The 14,978-nt window shown below is 41.8% G+C and overlaps 1 protein-coding gene across 1 annotated transcript in view; it reads right to left on the reverse strand.

Moving 5' to 3' along the window:
• Nucleotides 1-1,029: 1,029 nt before the first annotated feature.
• LOC124619569 (programmed cell death protein 2) overlaps nucleotides 1,030-14,978 on the reverse strand; it is a 42,196-nt gene continuing 28,247 nt past the window's right edge. Inside the window, exons 4-5 of the mRNA XM_047146058.1 lie at nucleotides 9,139-9,356; nucleotides 1,030-1,406 (exon numbers count right to left, since the gene is read on the reverse strand). Of these exons, the coding sequence (XP_047002014.1) occupies nucleotides 1,257-1,406; nucleotides 9,139-9,356 (368 nt within the window). The 3' untranslated portion in view covers nucleotides 1,030-1,256. The remainder of the gene's footprint in view (nucleotides 1,407-9,138; nucleotides 9,357-14,978) is intronic.

A 14,978-nucleotide genomic window follows, 5' to 3' on the forward strand; every position in this document is an offset into this window, starting at 1 on the left:
TTCCATGAGGGAACATTTAGCCGTCTCTGTCCTCAGAGACGATGCACTAACAAACTGACAAAATTGCGCCGTCCTGCATGTACCCTGTGTGGCTAAGTGCCACGAGAAGCCAAATCTCACCCCATCCTAGTGGCAGAATAATGCAGACTCAGTGCTCTGAAGCAGAATGAGTTTCAAATCTCCAGCAGTGCTGCTTATAAAGGCTTGCATTATGTGCCTCCCATGTAAAGAGGCAATGGCCTCCTGCCCTTGACACTTTCCAGAGGCTTCTCTGCTACCAGCTAGGTAGGTAACTCTGGCTACTCAGTCTTAATACCTTATCCGGCTCATTTCCAACACTGTCTCTTCTATGCAGTCCATCTATTTTAATGTGTTTCATTTTCTCCCACTGTACACTGGATAATCTTCTCACAGCTACACCAAAAACAGGAGACAGCGATTCTGTCACATAATTTTTATTGATTTCTCAGATGAATTTTCCTTCTGATACAGCACCAGGAAGTTAAGCTGAGTCAACTGTTGTTTTTCTTTGTAATGTACGTCACTATGTTTTATAGTTTACTATCTATTTTTAAAGTGATATTTTCACTTCATATTGACATGATAAATAAAGAAATTACTAGTTAGCTCTAGAGATAAAGCTGCAATGTTTTGCAATGTTTGGTAGAGAGAGAGAAAGGGGCAGAGGGGGGGGGGGGGGGGGAGGGAGAGGGAGAGAGGGAGGGAGAGAGAGAGAGAGAGAGAGAGAGAGAGAGAGAGAGAGAGAGAGAGAGAGATCTGAACCACTAAGCTGTTATCAACACTGTCTTAACAGTAAATGCCCTGGTTTCAATTTCTAAACCTTCAACACAAAATATGTATTTTCAGTAGTTTTCAAATCCATCCAAGACAGATCTGCAAGAAGTTGACATTAAAAACTATAAGAATATCAAGTACAACCAAGAACGTTGATCATTAACAGTCAAGTACTGACATGAAATGTCTTGCGTTCTCAATGATGGCTTGGGCTTGTAATTGAGTAAGTCTAAATGAATTGCTCACAATAGGATTCCATTTATTTGTATACACATGTCAAGTAAACATACATCCATTTGATATAAAAGATCTGAAAAAGTAAAATTACAGAAGAAGTCTTAAATATGCAATGAACATCAATTTGCAATTTGTTTGGTACTCAGCCCAAATATCATGGGACCATATAATTTAAGTTAATGCTTTGAAAACAACTCTTGATGTCACAGGCAAGAGAGCTGCAGTTAGGACAAATCCTGCTTCCACACAAACTCTGCCTTGTATGGAGGTCCCATGTCACAGCTGGCAGCACAGGTAAACACAGCCAGTGTTCCCCAATCCACACTCCGCTCACAACTGTCAAGTCCAAGGTGGTTCAGGAGTTGAGGGAGAATCTGAGAACAGAAAAAAAATCCAAAACTTCAATTGTGAGCAAGGTGAGAATGTATTACTGCAAATATTAAAGTTGCAGAATTGATGTATATCAAGGGTGTCTGAAGCAGACTGAGCTCGGAATGTCCCACAGCATTGGCAATGCTGCAGGATGGGGGGCAAATCTTTATATCACAGCAGGGGGTAAGAACTAGCTGCCTATCAAAGGGGTTGGGGTGAGGGTGAGACAGCAGTGTAGCCCACAACACACAAATACCTACTTACTGACTTGCAGCAAACTTTACACATAATTTCAAAGCTTTATTAAACTCTTTCTCACTGACAATCCCCGCAAAATAATGAAAGGAAAAAAGTTTATCACTTACTACATTTTCAATGTTCATGCAATAAAACTGCAACATGAAATTGATGTTTTTATTTATTACTTCTTTACTACTAACGCTATTCACAACACATTTTGCAGACAGTATCCACCTATACTGCTGAATGTACCTGGAAAAATATGTCATTGTATGACACACAGTTCAGGAGATAAATTTCATACCATGACCTATGTGGAAAAAAGACAGCAGGGCAAAATTTGCTAGAGATACAGGTAAAATAACTGAACAAATACAAGTGAAATAGTTTAAACACATGTTGAATATGCATGTGCAGACAAATCCACAGGCAAAAAGTTCATTTCAAACCTGTGGAATGATTTCAACTAAATTTGGTGCACATATTAGTTATGACATGGGCAGAAATACTGTGGGTAAGAACCACCAGCCTCCTGTTCAAGTGGAAGTGGTAAAGTGAAGAGAGAAGGAGATGGACGGACAGAGAGATGGCAGAGGGGGTGAAAACCACAGGCGGGTGTGGCAGGAGGAGGCAGACAACACAGGCGGGTCTGCCAGGACGAGGCGGACACAGGTGGGTCTGGCTGTAGAGAGACAGACACAGCTGAGTGGTAGGAGGAGACTGACACACGGAACACAGGAAGACAACATGACACTGGCTCACTGAGGCAGAAATACTGGCAATGACAAATGTCTTGGACTATATGTTATTTCGAAACATTTGTTCACATTGTGAAGAACCAGTGTTAACAATGGAACAGTATACTAGGATAGTCACCCAACAGATAAACCTAAATTTATATTTCCCACCATACTAATCCTCTAACTGACGTCGTCGTCGGTACTCTACTGACTACTCTGTCAGCTGTCTCTAGTAGACAGTCTTAATCTCAAAATTGCCAAGGCACCAAAACAAAGTGCAGAGAGTGATAAAAGAGGTGTGATTGTCAAAGGCCTTCATACTGGATAATCAGCAGCAGCTGCAATTCACTTCTTTACATATGCCATACCTCTAGTTTATGATATATTGCTTCAGAACAGTTAAACCAAAATTGCAGTGTACTTTTGAGAAAGCACCTCCAGAAAGGTGCATTGTGAGGAACCCCCAAAGTTGGCAAAAAAAGCTCAAGTGCCGATTTTTGCAGAGTCCGAAGCAATCATTACCGTAGTTGGTTGTTCACATTGTGAAGAACCAGTGTTAACAATGGAACAGTATACTAGGATAGTCACCCAACAGATAAACCTAAATTTATATTTCCCACAATGACCACTGCCCAGCACATAATCATGGTTGCCACAAGTTTTCCCAAATAAAATTCCCTGATATTTCCCAGATTTCCAGACAAGTTTTCGCATTGTTCCCTGACTAATTTTGAGATCTCAAGGGTAAGTAAAGCCATAAATTGACACGAAAAAAAGGCTTCTTTATTTCTCTCCGATGTGAGCAAAAATCTCAAGTACTAACATCAACATCTCTTGTAATGAACTATTTTTAGATGTAGAAAGCAAGCCAAATGGTATATGACCACTGTTGTTATTTTATTTCAATAAAACTAAACACATTTGGTGACAAAAATATGAATTTCCTTGGAGCTGCAAGACAGATTTAAAACACCTTCACCAATTTCAGAAATAACCCCAGAAAATAGTAGGCCTCTTGAGGGCAGTGTATAAGGCAGGGAAGAGTTGTATAAACCAACACTACAGGTGACCACCAATAAAATGTTGGTTCTACTATGTTTGTTACTGTCGGTTATTACCCACTATGTTATGTCTATTATTTTACAGGTATTGTGCGATTTTTCTTTTCAGAAATATAAGAGTACATAGCTTACAAACCGCTGGCGACTTCCACAATTTTCTTCTTCCTATCACCCATACTTTCTAATATATAAATTGTTTTCCTAGTGCCAAAATGTAATAAAATATACGAAAAATGTCTTCGACAGCACTTCTTGGCATTTCATGTCGCGGACGAACAAACATGTAAGTCTCTGTTCCTTTCATGGATTTCACCTCAAATGTGTTGGTTGTTGTTGCAATTGGCTCCTTTGACAGATCCTGCGTCTTTGTCCTTTGCTGAAATGTGCTCACTTCTGTCCGTATATTTTCAAAAGCATACGCATGTGGTAGCCTCTCGTGTTGCCTTTTATCGTTGTCAAAACCAACCAAATCAGTCCTATCGCGCTTGGGCTGCTGAACTTCACGGCCTCAGTAGAAAAGGTCAATTTGTTACTGATGTTCACAGAGAATCCTATGCTGATTCCATATTACAGGATGCTATTATCCGGTCGGCACCCGACAAAGATGTTAGGGAATGTGCCCTTCAGTTGGCAAATCCGACTCTAGATGAAGTCCTATCCATCGCGCAGTCTTTTGAGCGCAAATAGAGGCATGGGGTGACCTCGGGGAAGTCCAACCTCTGTGCGCTGTTGACAAAGCGTGCAGCGTATCCCACCGGCCGACGTGGCCGCAATACGCTCCCAAGTGCAGCCTCGGCCTAACCATAAACAAACCTCTACGAAACTGCAGCAAAACACCCGGCAACTTCCTTCATGTCCGTGGTGTTTTATGAAACATTCACGGGAGGATTGTCCCCAATGTTGGGCCGTGTGTCACAAATGCAAAAAGAAGGGTCATGTGTCATCCGTTTGCAAATCAGACCGCATACCTGATGTTCATGAACGTGACGCTGATTCTGCTTCTGTGTTGTCTGTCAGTGGTACTTCTTCCCTTTCAGGGAAGTTATTCCTCACTGTCAAAATACTTGGTCGGGATGTTCGCATGCAGGTGGATACTGGTTCTGCTGCCACTATCATCAATTCTCAGATGTATCTTCAGTTGGGTTCTCCAATCCTATCACCTGTCACTAGGCAATTACAGACGTACAATAAACAGAAGATTTCTCTCTTGGAACAATTCGATGCTGAGGTATCTTACAAATCCATTGTTCGCACTGTTCCCATATTTGTGGTCGACCATAGTAACACAGAGAATCTTTTTGGTTTCGATGCCTTTCGCGTTTTTGGGTTCTCCATAGATGACTCTGTCAATATCGTATCTGATGATATTCCTTATGCTCAATTGGATTCCTTGTTTATGACATTTTCGTCCCTTTTTTCTCCTGGGTTAGGCCGTGCAAACGACTTTGAAGCTCATATCACGCTTAAACCCACTGCTCGTCCTAACATAGAGGAAGGGAAGAGGTGGAGATGTGGGGGGAAGGGTGGGGGGAGGATGGGGGATGGGGAAGGATGGAAAGATGTGGAAAAGGAAGGTACGCAGCCCAGAAAGGAAAGAGAGCCGCACTATCTCGGGGTCTTGGCTCGCCACGCACGTATCCACAAAAGAGTTGTGGATCCCCTGTAGGGTCTGATTTTGATAAAGGCCTTACGGGGCTGAAAGCTATATTTGACAGTCTTTTTGTTGTGCCTATCTGCGACTCAGCATCCCTGCTATATGTGAATAGCAACTATTCTTTTCATAATATTGTCACATTCCATACTGGATTTTCCTTTGTTTAGCTTTCCTACAACCTACAACATTTGGCTCTGTCAGTTGCTGGTGGGTGGTTGACTGCTAGTCTGATTTGTCCCGGGAAGTGGGGGGGGGGGGGGGGGGGGATGGGCTCCTTGGCAGGTGACCTCTTGTCTAACAACACTGGAGGAGGAGGAGGAGGAGGAGGAGGAGGAGGGACAACAGTCTTGTGGGTGTGGGGGTTGAGGGCGCTGGTGTCCCCTCCCTTAACAAAAAATAGAGACTGACCTGCTGCTAGGGCCAGGAGTTGCTGTTGTCGTTACGTTGGGTGTGTATTCTGTCACAACTTTTGCAAAGTTTGACATCATATCAATAGGTTGGAGTCATCCAACCATTTTCTTAGCATCTTGATAAGACAAGGATGAAGTGTTTTGTATTCCTTGATTTTCTTCTCCCTCATCAAAACTCACCTTGGCAGCACATGAGTGGAATGGTGCTCTGGGAGGGAGGGATACTGTAAAGGCTTCTGTCATGTGTTGCCCTGCCACTTGCCCCATGAGCACACTCACTGGTACAGCAGGAGGGCATATGTCCACACCTATGACACTTTAAACAGCTCATGGAAGAAGGTAAATGGTGCTTAACATCACACCTATAAGCTATGACCTTAAGTTTCTAAGGTAAAATATTTTCATTGAAGGCCAGGGTGAAAGCTTCAGTGCCCACCTTATTGTCCTTGGGTCCTCTCTGGACATAAACAAAATGGACTCCACACTTCTCAAGGTTAGTTCGCATTCTTGATCTGTTTGTAGCATTAGGTCATGATAGAAGATGACACCTTGAATCTTGTTGAATCTGTTATAAGGAGAGGGGTAACTGGTGTAACCCTGAGCTTGTCGCAGGTGGCATTCAATTTTTTGATCAATAGAGATCCATTTCTCATCTCCTCTACTCCAGCAACTTCTCTAGATCGATCCTCAATATTTTCAATGAAGAAGAGTGACTTTGTTGCACAGATACTCCATCTATTCTGAAGCATACCAAGAATTTAGTTATTTGTCCACCTCCATTTCTCCTAGCCTGACACTCATGCAATGGTGTGATCAAACACGGAAACATAATGGGATTGTATGGCTCTGCACTAAAATCTTGCTTTCTATCTGCTGAGACAGCTGGCACAGCCACCAGTATGGCTGAGTTTGATTCATTCTACTGTGGACTGTCCACCCTAATGGCACTCACTCTGACTGGAGGCTCTCCACACAGGCACCACTCTGGCACAGCGAAGGCTACCAGTTGCTCAGAGTCCCGGTGCCCAAGACTGGACAAGCACCTACTCCTTGGCACACCTGGGAAGGTAATAACTTAGGCAACAGCAGTGCAATTTCTGTGTTGTCAGGGGGCTACAATTGTGGTGTACATGCCGACCCCTCCCCAACAACAGATTGGCTATCACACTGGATTTTGGACAAGAACAGAAATCCATTCGAATAGTAAGTACAACAGATCACAGCGTATGGTGAAACCATGTAAGGTGCCCTTCCTCAATTGGCCTACACTTCAGTGAATTTGGCAAAGTGGATGTCAAACTTTAAAAAGCAACCACAAATAACTAAGCCAAAAAGGTTGAGTGAAAGGTTATGAAACAAGAGGAATAATAATGGTGGAGGTTTCAACATAAAAGCTCCATTAGGTATAAGACTCGTTTTTATCACCTCTTACAATATTTAAGGAGTGACTGCCAGTTTATTCTAGCCCCTGACACCACAGGAGGGAAGGGGGGAGGGGAGGGGAGTGGAGGGGAGAGGAAGGAAGAAGGGAAGGGACATAATAGCAACACTGCTGTGTTCCCAGTTTCCCTTTGACAGAGTACATGTTTTCTCATGTGGAGATGGAATAAACATGAATACAGCCATTTTGTTGGCACTGGATGACCTTTGTACATTTTTTCCACCTGAAGTGTGGACTGTAGCATCAAACTTTTTCCAGACGTTGCTCTTCCTCTACTAGAGCACAAATGCAACTCTATATATTGCAACAATTTTCATCTTACACTCTACACAGTATTATGAAACACATATTTGTTAGAGGCCATTTGATGTTGACAATCTGTCTTTTCACTCTGTCAGTGCTACTTCACAACAGCATGATTATGACTGCAACTTCTGTACTAAGTGATGACTACAATCACTCCAAAGTGCTTCAGTACGAGAACATTTGGGCATGCATAATTTCCTGGAAATGTAGAGCGTGCAACAAGCACATTGCTTCCCGCCATCAGTGGGAACCTTTGCACTTTTTAGTGGGAGACAGGCAACTGAGGCCCATGTGTATTTCATTGTGTAATGTGTTGAGGTTATGCTGTGAACTGATTTGTGTGCAACAATGTCTACTGACTCCAAAGGAAGCACACTTCAATTTATAGATGGCCACAGACAAAGAAACGTCTGTACGGAATGTTACTTCTAAAGATTTTTGAATAAAAATTTTAGATGTGATGCTCTGAACATCAAGTATTTGATAAAAAGTATAAGATCAAATTACTGTCAGGAATAAGACACCGTTAAGTTTCAGAAATAATAACTGAAATCCTTTGTTTTGAAATGCAAAATAAATAGTTCAAACTGGTATATAAGTCGACGGTTACTAGCTAGCAAAATGTTATTTCCAGCCTTCTCACTGCAGTTTTGCAAGCAGGAAAACTAAAATCTCGCTGTGACCTCCTCCTGAAATTTGCAAAACAAAACATTGTCACTTTGTATTTCCCATACTGGTGCATTTGCTATTTAGACACTACTTTTTTTCTACAAATGCTTTTGCATTTTCTTTTTCAGTCACCTTTTCATCTCAATTAATGCAGCACAAGGTTCCAAGCAAAGAAGGATGATGATGATGATGATGATGATGATGATTGGTTTGTGGGGCACTCAATTGTGCGGTTATCAGCAATCCTACAAATCCCCAATCTTTACACAGTCCAATCTCGGGAGGTTCACAAATGATGATGAAATGAAGGACAACACAAACACCCCGTCCCCAGGCAGAGAAAATCCCCAACCCAGCTGGGAATCGAACCTGGGACCCCGTGATCCAGAGGCAGTAACGCTAGCCACTAGACCACGAGCTGCAGGCAAGCAAAGAAGGGGATATGTAGCAGACTGCCTGTCTGGAATGGGGCAACGCATGGACATGTGAATATCCTTGCTTACTTGTGTTCTTTCCACCAATTTTTGTGTGTGCCCTTTTAATCCTGTATGTATGCGACTGCACTTGAGAAAAGGGAGATTGTGTGGACATGCCTTTAGATTTATGCTTGCTCTATTGATGATATTTGTTTTATGTCCATTACGCCATGATCCAAAACATAATTCTCTGCCTAAAATTTTGTCTTCCAATACGGGAGACATCATCAGAGACTCCAATGAATTATGAAGCAGTTACAGTCAGAAATAAGCTCAACAAGCTGAACTATTTATACACATCCATGCAACAGTTGGCTTGTGATACCAGACCACTGCCCAAGATTGCAGAGTCATGCCCATGTATATTGTGGAGCTTGTAGTGGAGCAGAGTTTAACAGAAAATAAAAAGGATTAAAATTAAACAAGTTGTGGACCTTAGGATTACATAAAATAAGCAGCACTAACTCTTTCCCAATACAAGCTCCGTAACACACCAGCGAGACACCATGATTTTAGGCAGTGGTCTGATGTCACAAATCGATCATAGAATAGATAAATATAATCAGTTTGTCTTCCTGAGTTTCAGACTAACTGCTTTCTAAGTTTTTAAAACCTCTGATGATGTCTCCAGCTTCGGAAGATGAAATGTCAGTCAGAGAATTATGTCTTGGACCACTTTCTCCTACCTCATTTCTAGCCTCCAGTGCACATGTGTACGCTTAATAACTGACACATACCTGAAACTCAAACTTCCTGTCTGCTCCACAATACTGACAGGGTGGTACTGTCAAAGGGTCTGCCACATTTGCAATCCACAGTGGCTCCCCGCCCCTGTCGTAGCGAAGCACTTGGCGTGGATGTCGATTTGTACATTTCTTGAAGTGGTGGAAAGTTCGGTCATCCGATTGCTCAGATCTTGCCATACGTAGGAGGTCTTCATCCACTTGACTGTTACCTGCACAACAGTCATTCATTTAAGCCAGATCCTAGTTTACTTCCAGCCAGTAAAATGTACACGTGTGTGTGTGTGTGTGTGTGTGTGTGTGTGTGTGTGTGGAAATGGAAAGCTGCAAAAACAATTAAATACAAATATAATTGATCCCAGGTTCAGTTCCAAAATTGACTACCCATTCTTTGGTAATCAAGATATTCACAAAGTACTTTTGGCTGTAAAAGATAAATAACCTCACCAGGAAAAACATTAGTTATCCCCTTAAAAGTAGACATAGTAGAATTGGCACCAGGTGTTTCTGTGACCCTCCACTGTGAAAGTAAAACATGGCATTCAAGTGGTGTGTATGTACCAGTCAGATGCATGAAATCAGCACGGTAAGAGGGAGTCATGATACAGTCACACAAAGGAGCTATTGTGTTTGGACGTGCCTACAATCACATCATGAAGGAACCTGCCCAATGTGTTGGTGCATCGACGTGGTCTTTCCTTAGTGTGTACAAGTAGTGGTGTAATACTGTCACAGTGAAAGAACATTGGTTGTAAAAAAGAATCCTATCTGATTGGGATCGAAGACAAGTGCTACCTCTTGATAGTGACAAGTGGTTTCAAATCCAGCAGGAACTGCTGCTGTCAATGGATGCGCGTCTATCTCAACTACTTTCTGATTGAACATTCCTACGGGAACTGCATGCAAAGGACATTAGGAGTTTGGAATGTCACAAAGCCGCTGCCCATAGTCACACAAGAAGCTGTAGGTCTTCAGTGGACCAAACAATACAGAAACTGGACAATATCTGACTGGAGGCATGTAGAATGGTCTGAGGAGATTCGATCTGTCCTATTTTCAAATCATACAAGATGATGAGAGCCTGAGTTGAGGCCTTTTTCAAGGCTAGAGGCAATGTTAAATGACACACCAGCCTAAAGACTGTGCTTTCATTTCATAGTACAGAGAAAGTTTAGCCTAGCTCAGCAGGTGGCGCCAAGTCTGCAGTAGTTCATTGTGCCACACCAGCACCACCTGGAAGCAGCAGGTGAAAGTCTGTGATGATGTGTAGTCAGTGATGCACCAAAGGAACAGTGGGGTTTAAGAGATGGCTGACAGCTGGCAACAAAAATGAGCAGTCCTGAAGGTTAGAACTATGGGCCAGCCATTGCTGCCTTGGTGTCAGAAGAGCCTTTTCCTCGTTGCTCCTTGACAGCACAGATAGTGGAGGAATTTTGTGCTGCGATGTATGGATCCAAGGTGAACCAAAGGCCAGAGCAAGTTTGTTTTGTCTGCCCACAGTGTGGCTGGCTGTGAGCTGACAACAAGCAGAACAGGTATGAGTGTAAAGGAGTTTAATTGGGTACTGATTTTGTACTATATACTGCCTTTAACTGACTTGTGTCTAGCTGGTTCTGCCTGGATATCCAATGATCAATGTTATATTATGAAACTCCCTGGCAGATTAAAACTGTGTGCTGGACCGAGACTCGAACTTGGGACCTTTGCCTATCGTGGGCAAGTACTCAATCAACTGAGCTACCCAAGCACGACTCACTCTGGAATGTTATATCTTCATTTAATTATATACCGTCTCAGAGCTTTTATGCATGTCTGCCTAGCACTCCATTTTTGTGGAATCTTTGGGCTAGTATCTAATGGTATTAATTTTGCTACTTTGGTACTATTGTTATTGACATTTTATTCTAAAATTTTGTTCTGCTCACTGGATTTTAATTCTTTGAATTGGTCTAGTGCAACTCTGTAATTTTGATACTGTCCTTTTTTTCTTTAGATCTTCTTCTCTCGTGGTTCCCAAGTTCTTCCCGGCTTGAATTTTGCAATAGTTTGTTATTAAGTGATTTCTATTAAGGTTCTGCCTATATATAGTGAACTTTTATCACTTATAGCAGAATATTTTTGTGATTCTAGTGTAATAAATTGCACAGTCTGATAAAGGTACATGCCATCACAACCCTCCGTCACTTCCATTCCTCAGCCTAAGCTGCTGTTAATACTACCTCCCAGGATCCACCCTCCTCTGCTGTTTCACACAGAGGCTAATGCAATGGCATTAGCTTTCCCATGCCATTCAAAAGTTTTGTCTGTAACATTCCTTTTGTTTGTTTGGCAGTAGTTTTTTCAAGCCAATTTTTAATCTTATGTTGTTGTTGTTGTTGTGGTCTTCAGTCCTGAGACTGGTTTGATGCAGCTCTCCATGCTTACAGTAAAGCTGCATGTCCTCGGGAAAAATTACGGCTGTAGTTTCCCCTTGCTTTCAGCCGTTCGCAGTACCAGCACAGCAAGGCCGTTTTGGTTAGTGTTACAGGGCCAGATCAGTCAATCATCCAGACTGTTGCCCCTGCAACTACTGAAAAGGCTGCTGCCCCTCTTCAGGAACCACATGTTTGTCTGGCCTCTCAACAGATACCCCTCCGTTGTGGTTGTACCTACGGTACGGCCATCTGTATCGCTGAGGCACGCAAGCCTCCCCGCCAACGGCAAGGTCCATGGTTCATGGGGGGAGGTTAATCTTATGCAAAACAGATAAATCATTTTCTTGTACAACACCACTAGCTCTTTCTACTGAAACAAATATAAATATTCAGTAATGGGTCACCAAAGTATTCATAAATTCAACAAAAAATGTTGGCAACATATTTACTTATTAATGAGTCTAGAATACTTTCAAAATAACAGCTTCATCTGTTATAACTGATAACAGTTATTTTTCTGTGGAACTACTAAAGGACACTAGGCATACTACATAATTCGTTTGCTGAACAATTGGTGCAGTCACAAAATGGTTGAAAATTTGTTGCAGTTTATTATTTCCCTAAATCTGACCTCATGTCACACAAAAACTGTGAATGATGCAGCCTTGAAATTTTAACTGTTTGAAGGGCATAAGTTTTGCATCTGACCCCAGTAAATCCTTTTGATAACTATTAGTTTCAATTCTAAGCATCTTAAATTTAGCCAAAACTGTAATAGAGATCAAGATTTAGCCACCCCCTATTGAAAGCCTCCTATAACCATGCTTTTTTTATCTATAGCTTAAATTTTTCACACATTGGTTTTCTTATACAGCAAAGTTCAGTGCAAAACTTCAACCAGAGTGGAGATGGCCACGTGGGGCCAATGGTCCACGTGATGTGGAACGATCAATATGCACATGTTTTGTCCCCTCCCACCAGTTCTCTTTAATCTACACTATCACACTAAGACAAGACATTGTTTAATGTTGCTACCAAAAATCTCACAAAGCTCTCAAAAAATTTACTCCAAATTCATGCACAATGCTCTAATAAACATTCAGATGTACACGGACTACATTTTTAACAATAATATACCGGTTTTCTGTTACAATCAATTGCGAGGAAGAACATTCTCTGCTGTGAAAAAGTATGGTTTAGTTTCCTTTCTCGCAGTCATTTTTAACTATGATAGCAGGACAATTAAACCAGTTGACAAATTGTTTCTCCCATACATATTCTCTCCCCTTACATATGATTTTAAACAAAGATTGTATACACAACAATGTGCTGTTTTGTTTTCTTCCTCTCAGTCAGTTTTAACAGAAAACAGGAAAGCTGTATTTATGGCTTACTGGATTGCAATTAGAACATTACTACAGAATCTGAATCGCCCAAAAATTTGTAATCATATCCATTTGCAGATTAAAACTATGCAAAATACCTTAGCATCATTGAAGCTACTATCATCAAACATTCAGCTGTTGGAGAGGTATCGTTCCCACCCCATATACCGATCAGCCCAACTGGTTTACCCACTCATTTTATGTGACTTCAGTTCCCAATCAAGGTTTTGTTTGCAATAACAATAAACAAGATTCAAGGAGGGGGGCGGGGGGGGGGGGGGGGGGAGAGAGAGAGAGAGAGAGAGAGAGAGAGAGAGAGAGAGAGAGAGAGAGAGAGAGCGGGGCCAGAGGAGGAGATGGACAGAGAGACTGGGCAAGGGAGGGCGAGTGGGAGGGGGAGGAAGAGGAGGAGATAGAATTAAAGGGGGAGGAGGAAATGGACAAAGAAAGGAGCGAGGAGGAGGAGGAGGAGGAGGAGGAGGAGGAGGACAAAGAATGGGAAAAGAGAAGGAGATAAGGATGTGTATCCAATTCCAACACTAATATAGCAATAGCCAAGTATTGCCGGGTTCGCTAGTCCACAAATATTATCGTCAGTCGTTTGACATGCACAGCTCCATAAATGCTTCCTCTAGACTTTTTTTTGCATTATGGTCTACGGTGATTCATGTCCAAGCCACTCCTGTATGTTTGCTGAGCAAGCCTTAGTTTTTGATAGTTTTCACGTTAAAAGCCCGCGCCCCACTTCCATTTGTCAGAACTTTTAATACACACTGAATGGAAAATTTCTGTTTCACACACATAACTATAGTCTCAGACACACTATTCACCACTACATTCTTTTGTTTACCTCCTTTCCTTTCCAAACCTTTTGCTACTTGGGACAGTGTAGACGCAGAATTGTTTACCTTACAGGCACCCAACTTTATAGGAATGTTCAGACTGTGCACTACAGGATTTGCATTGTTTGTAGTATTTGTGTCATGTCTTGCCTTTAGGTACTGGTACTGCTACAGGGACATGGGGCTGAAACATTAGCTTCAGTGTGCAGAACAGTTACAGACAATTAATATGGGTCTGGACAAGGTGAGCAAAGCTTAACTCATAAAGCTGTTTTATCAAAACAAGAGCAATAATGCTGCTGCACCTCATGAGTGTCAGCATATTAAAGGAATATGGAAGGTCCTCTTTACACATCAGGGTTGAAGAACATGATTAGAAAGTTCAAATTAACTGGTGATTTGGGAACTGCCCATTGGAGAGGCCACACAATATGTTGTTGAAGAAGTTGCTGTTGCAATGGCTGAGAATGCTGGATGAAATTTGTGATCTTCAAGCAGTGCATGGGCTGTGTCATGACAGCTGAACATTCCACAGTCCACTATTTGAAAAGTTCTGTGAACAATTGTGAAATGGCATCCATACAAATTTCACATTACTCATTCACTTTTGACATGTGACATAGACATTCATGTTGTCTTTGGTCTTACATTTTTTGCAAGTGTTGAAGTTGTTGATGTGTGACCTTTGAAAACTTTTTGTAGTGATGAAGCACACTTTATGCTCGCTGGGGCAGTGAACACTAAAAATTATCGCTTCTGGGGATCATCACCCCCAATGAACATTCCCGAACAGTTTGTAAGTCCACACGTGGATACACTGAAACAACGGTCATGTGTGCACAAGTGGGTACCAACCAACAACTGGGAATTGTGTTCTTTGTTCACAGGGTTATTGCTAACAGGCATAATTTAGACACCTCATTTTGAAATTTATTACTAAAGGATAGAAATTTTAAAAATACCAATTTTCCTAAAAGAAATGTGTATGCATTCACTCACTACTCCAATAAAATCCTTCATGAGATATATCAAAATAAATCAAACGTAACTTGTTTCCTTTCATTGGGCACATTAATTCTGCACTAAGCTTAAAATTGTTGGCAAGTTGCAATCCCAACAATCACTTGACTAGAGTAATGTCCACCAAAACCTATCGCATTACTCTCCACTGCAAGAAAGTGCCTTGAGGCACA

Source organism: Schistocerca americana, chromosome 6, assembly GCF_021461395.2.
Source record: "Schistocerca americana isolate TAMUIC-IGC-003095 chromosome 6, iqSchAmer2.1, whole genome shotgun sequence".
In the NCBI taxonomy this organism is placed as follows: domain Eukaryota; kingdom Metazoa; phylum Arthropoda; class Insecta; order Orthoptera; family Acrididae; genus Schistocerca; species Schistocerca americana.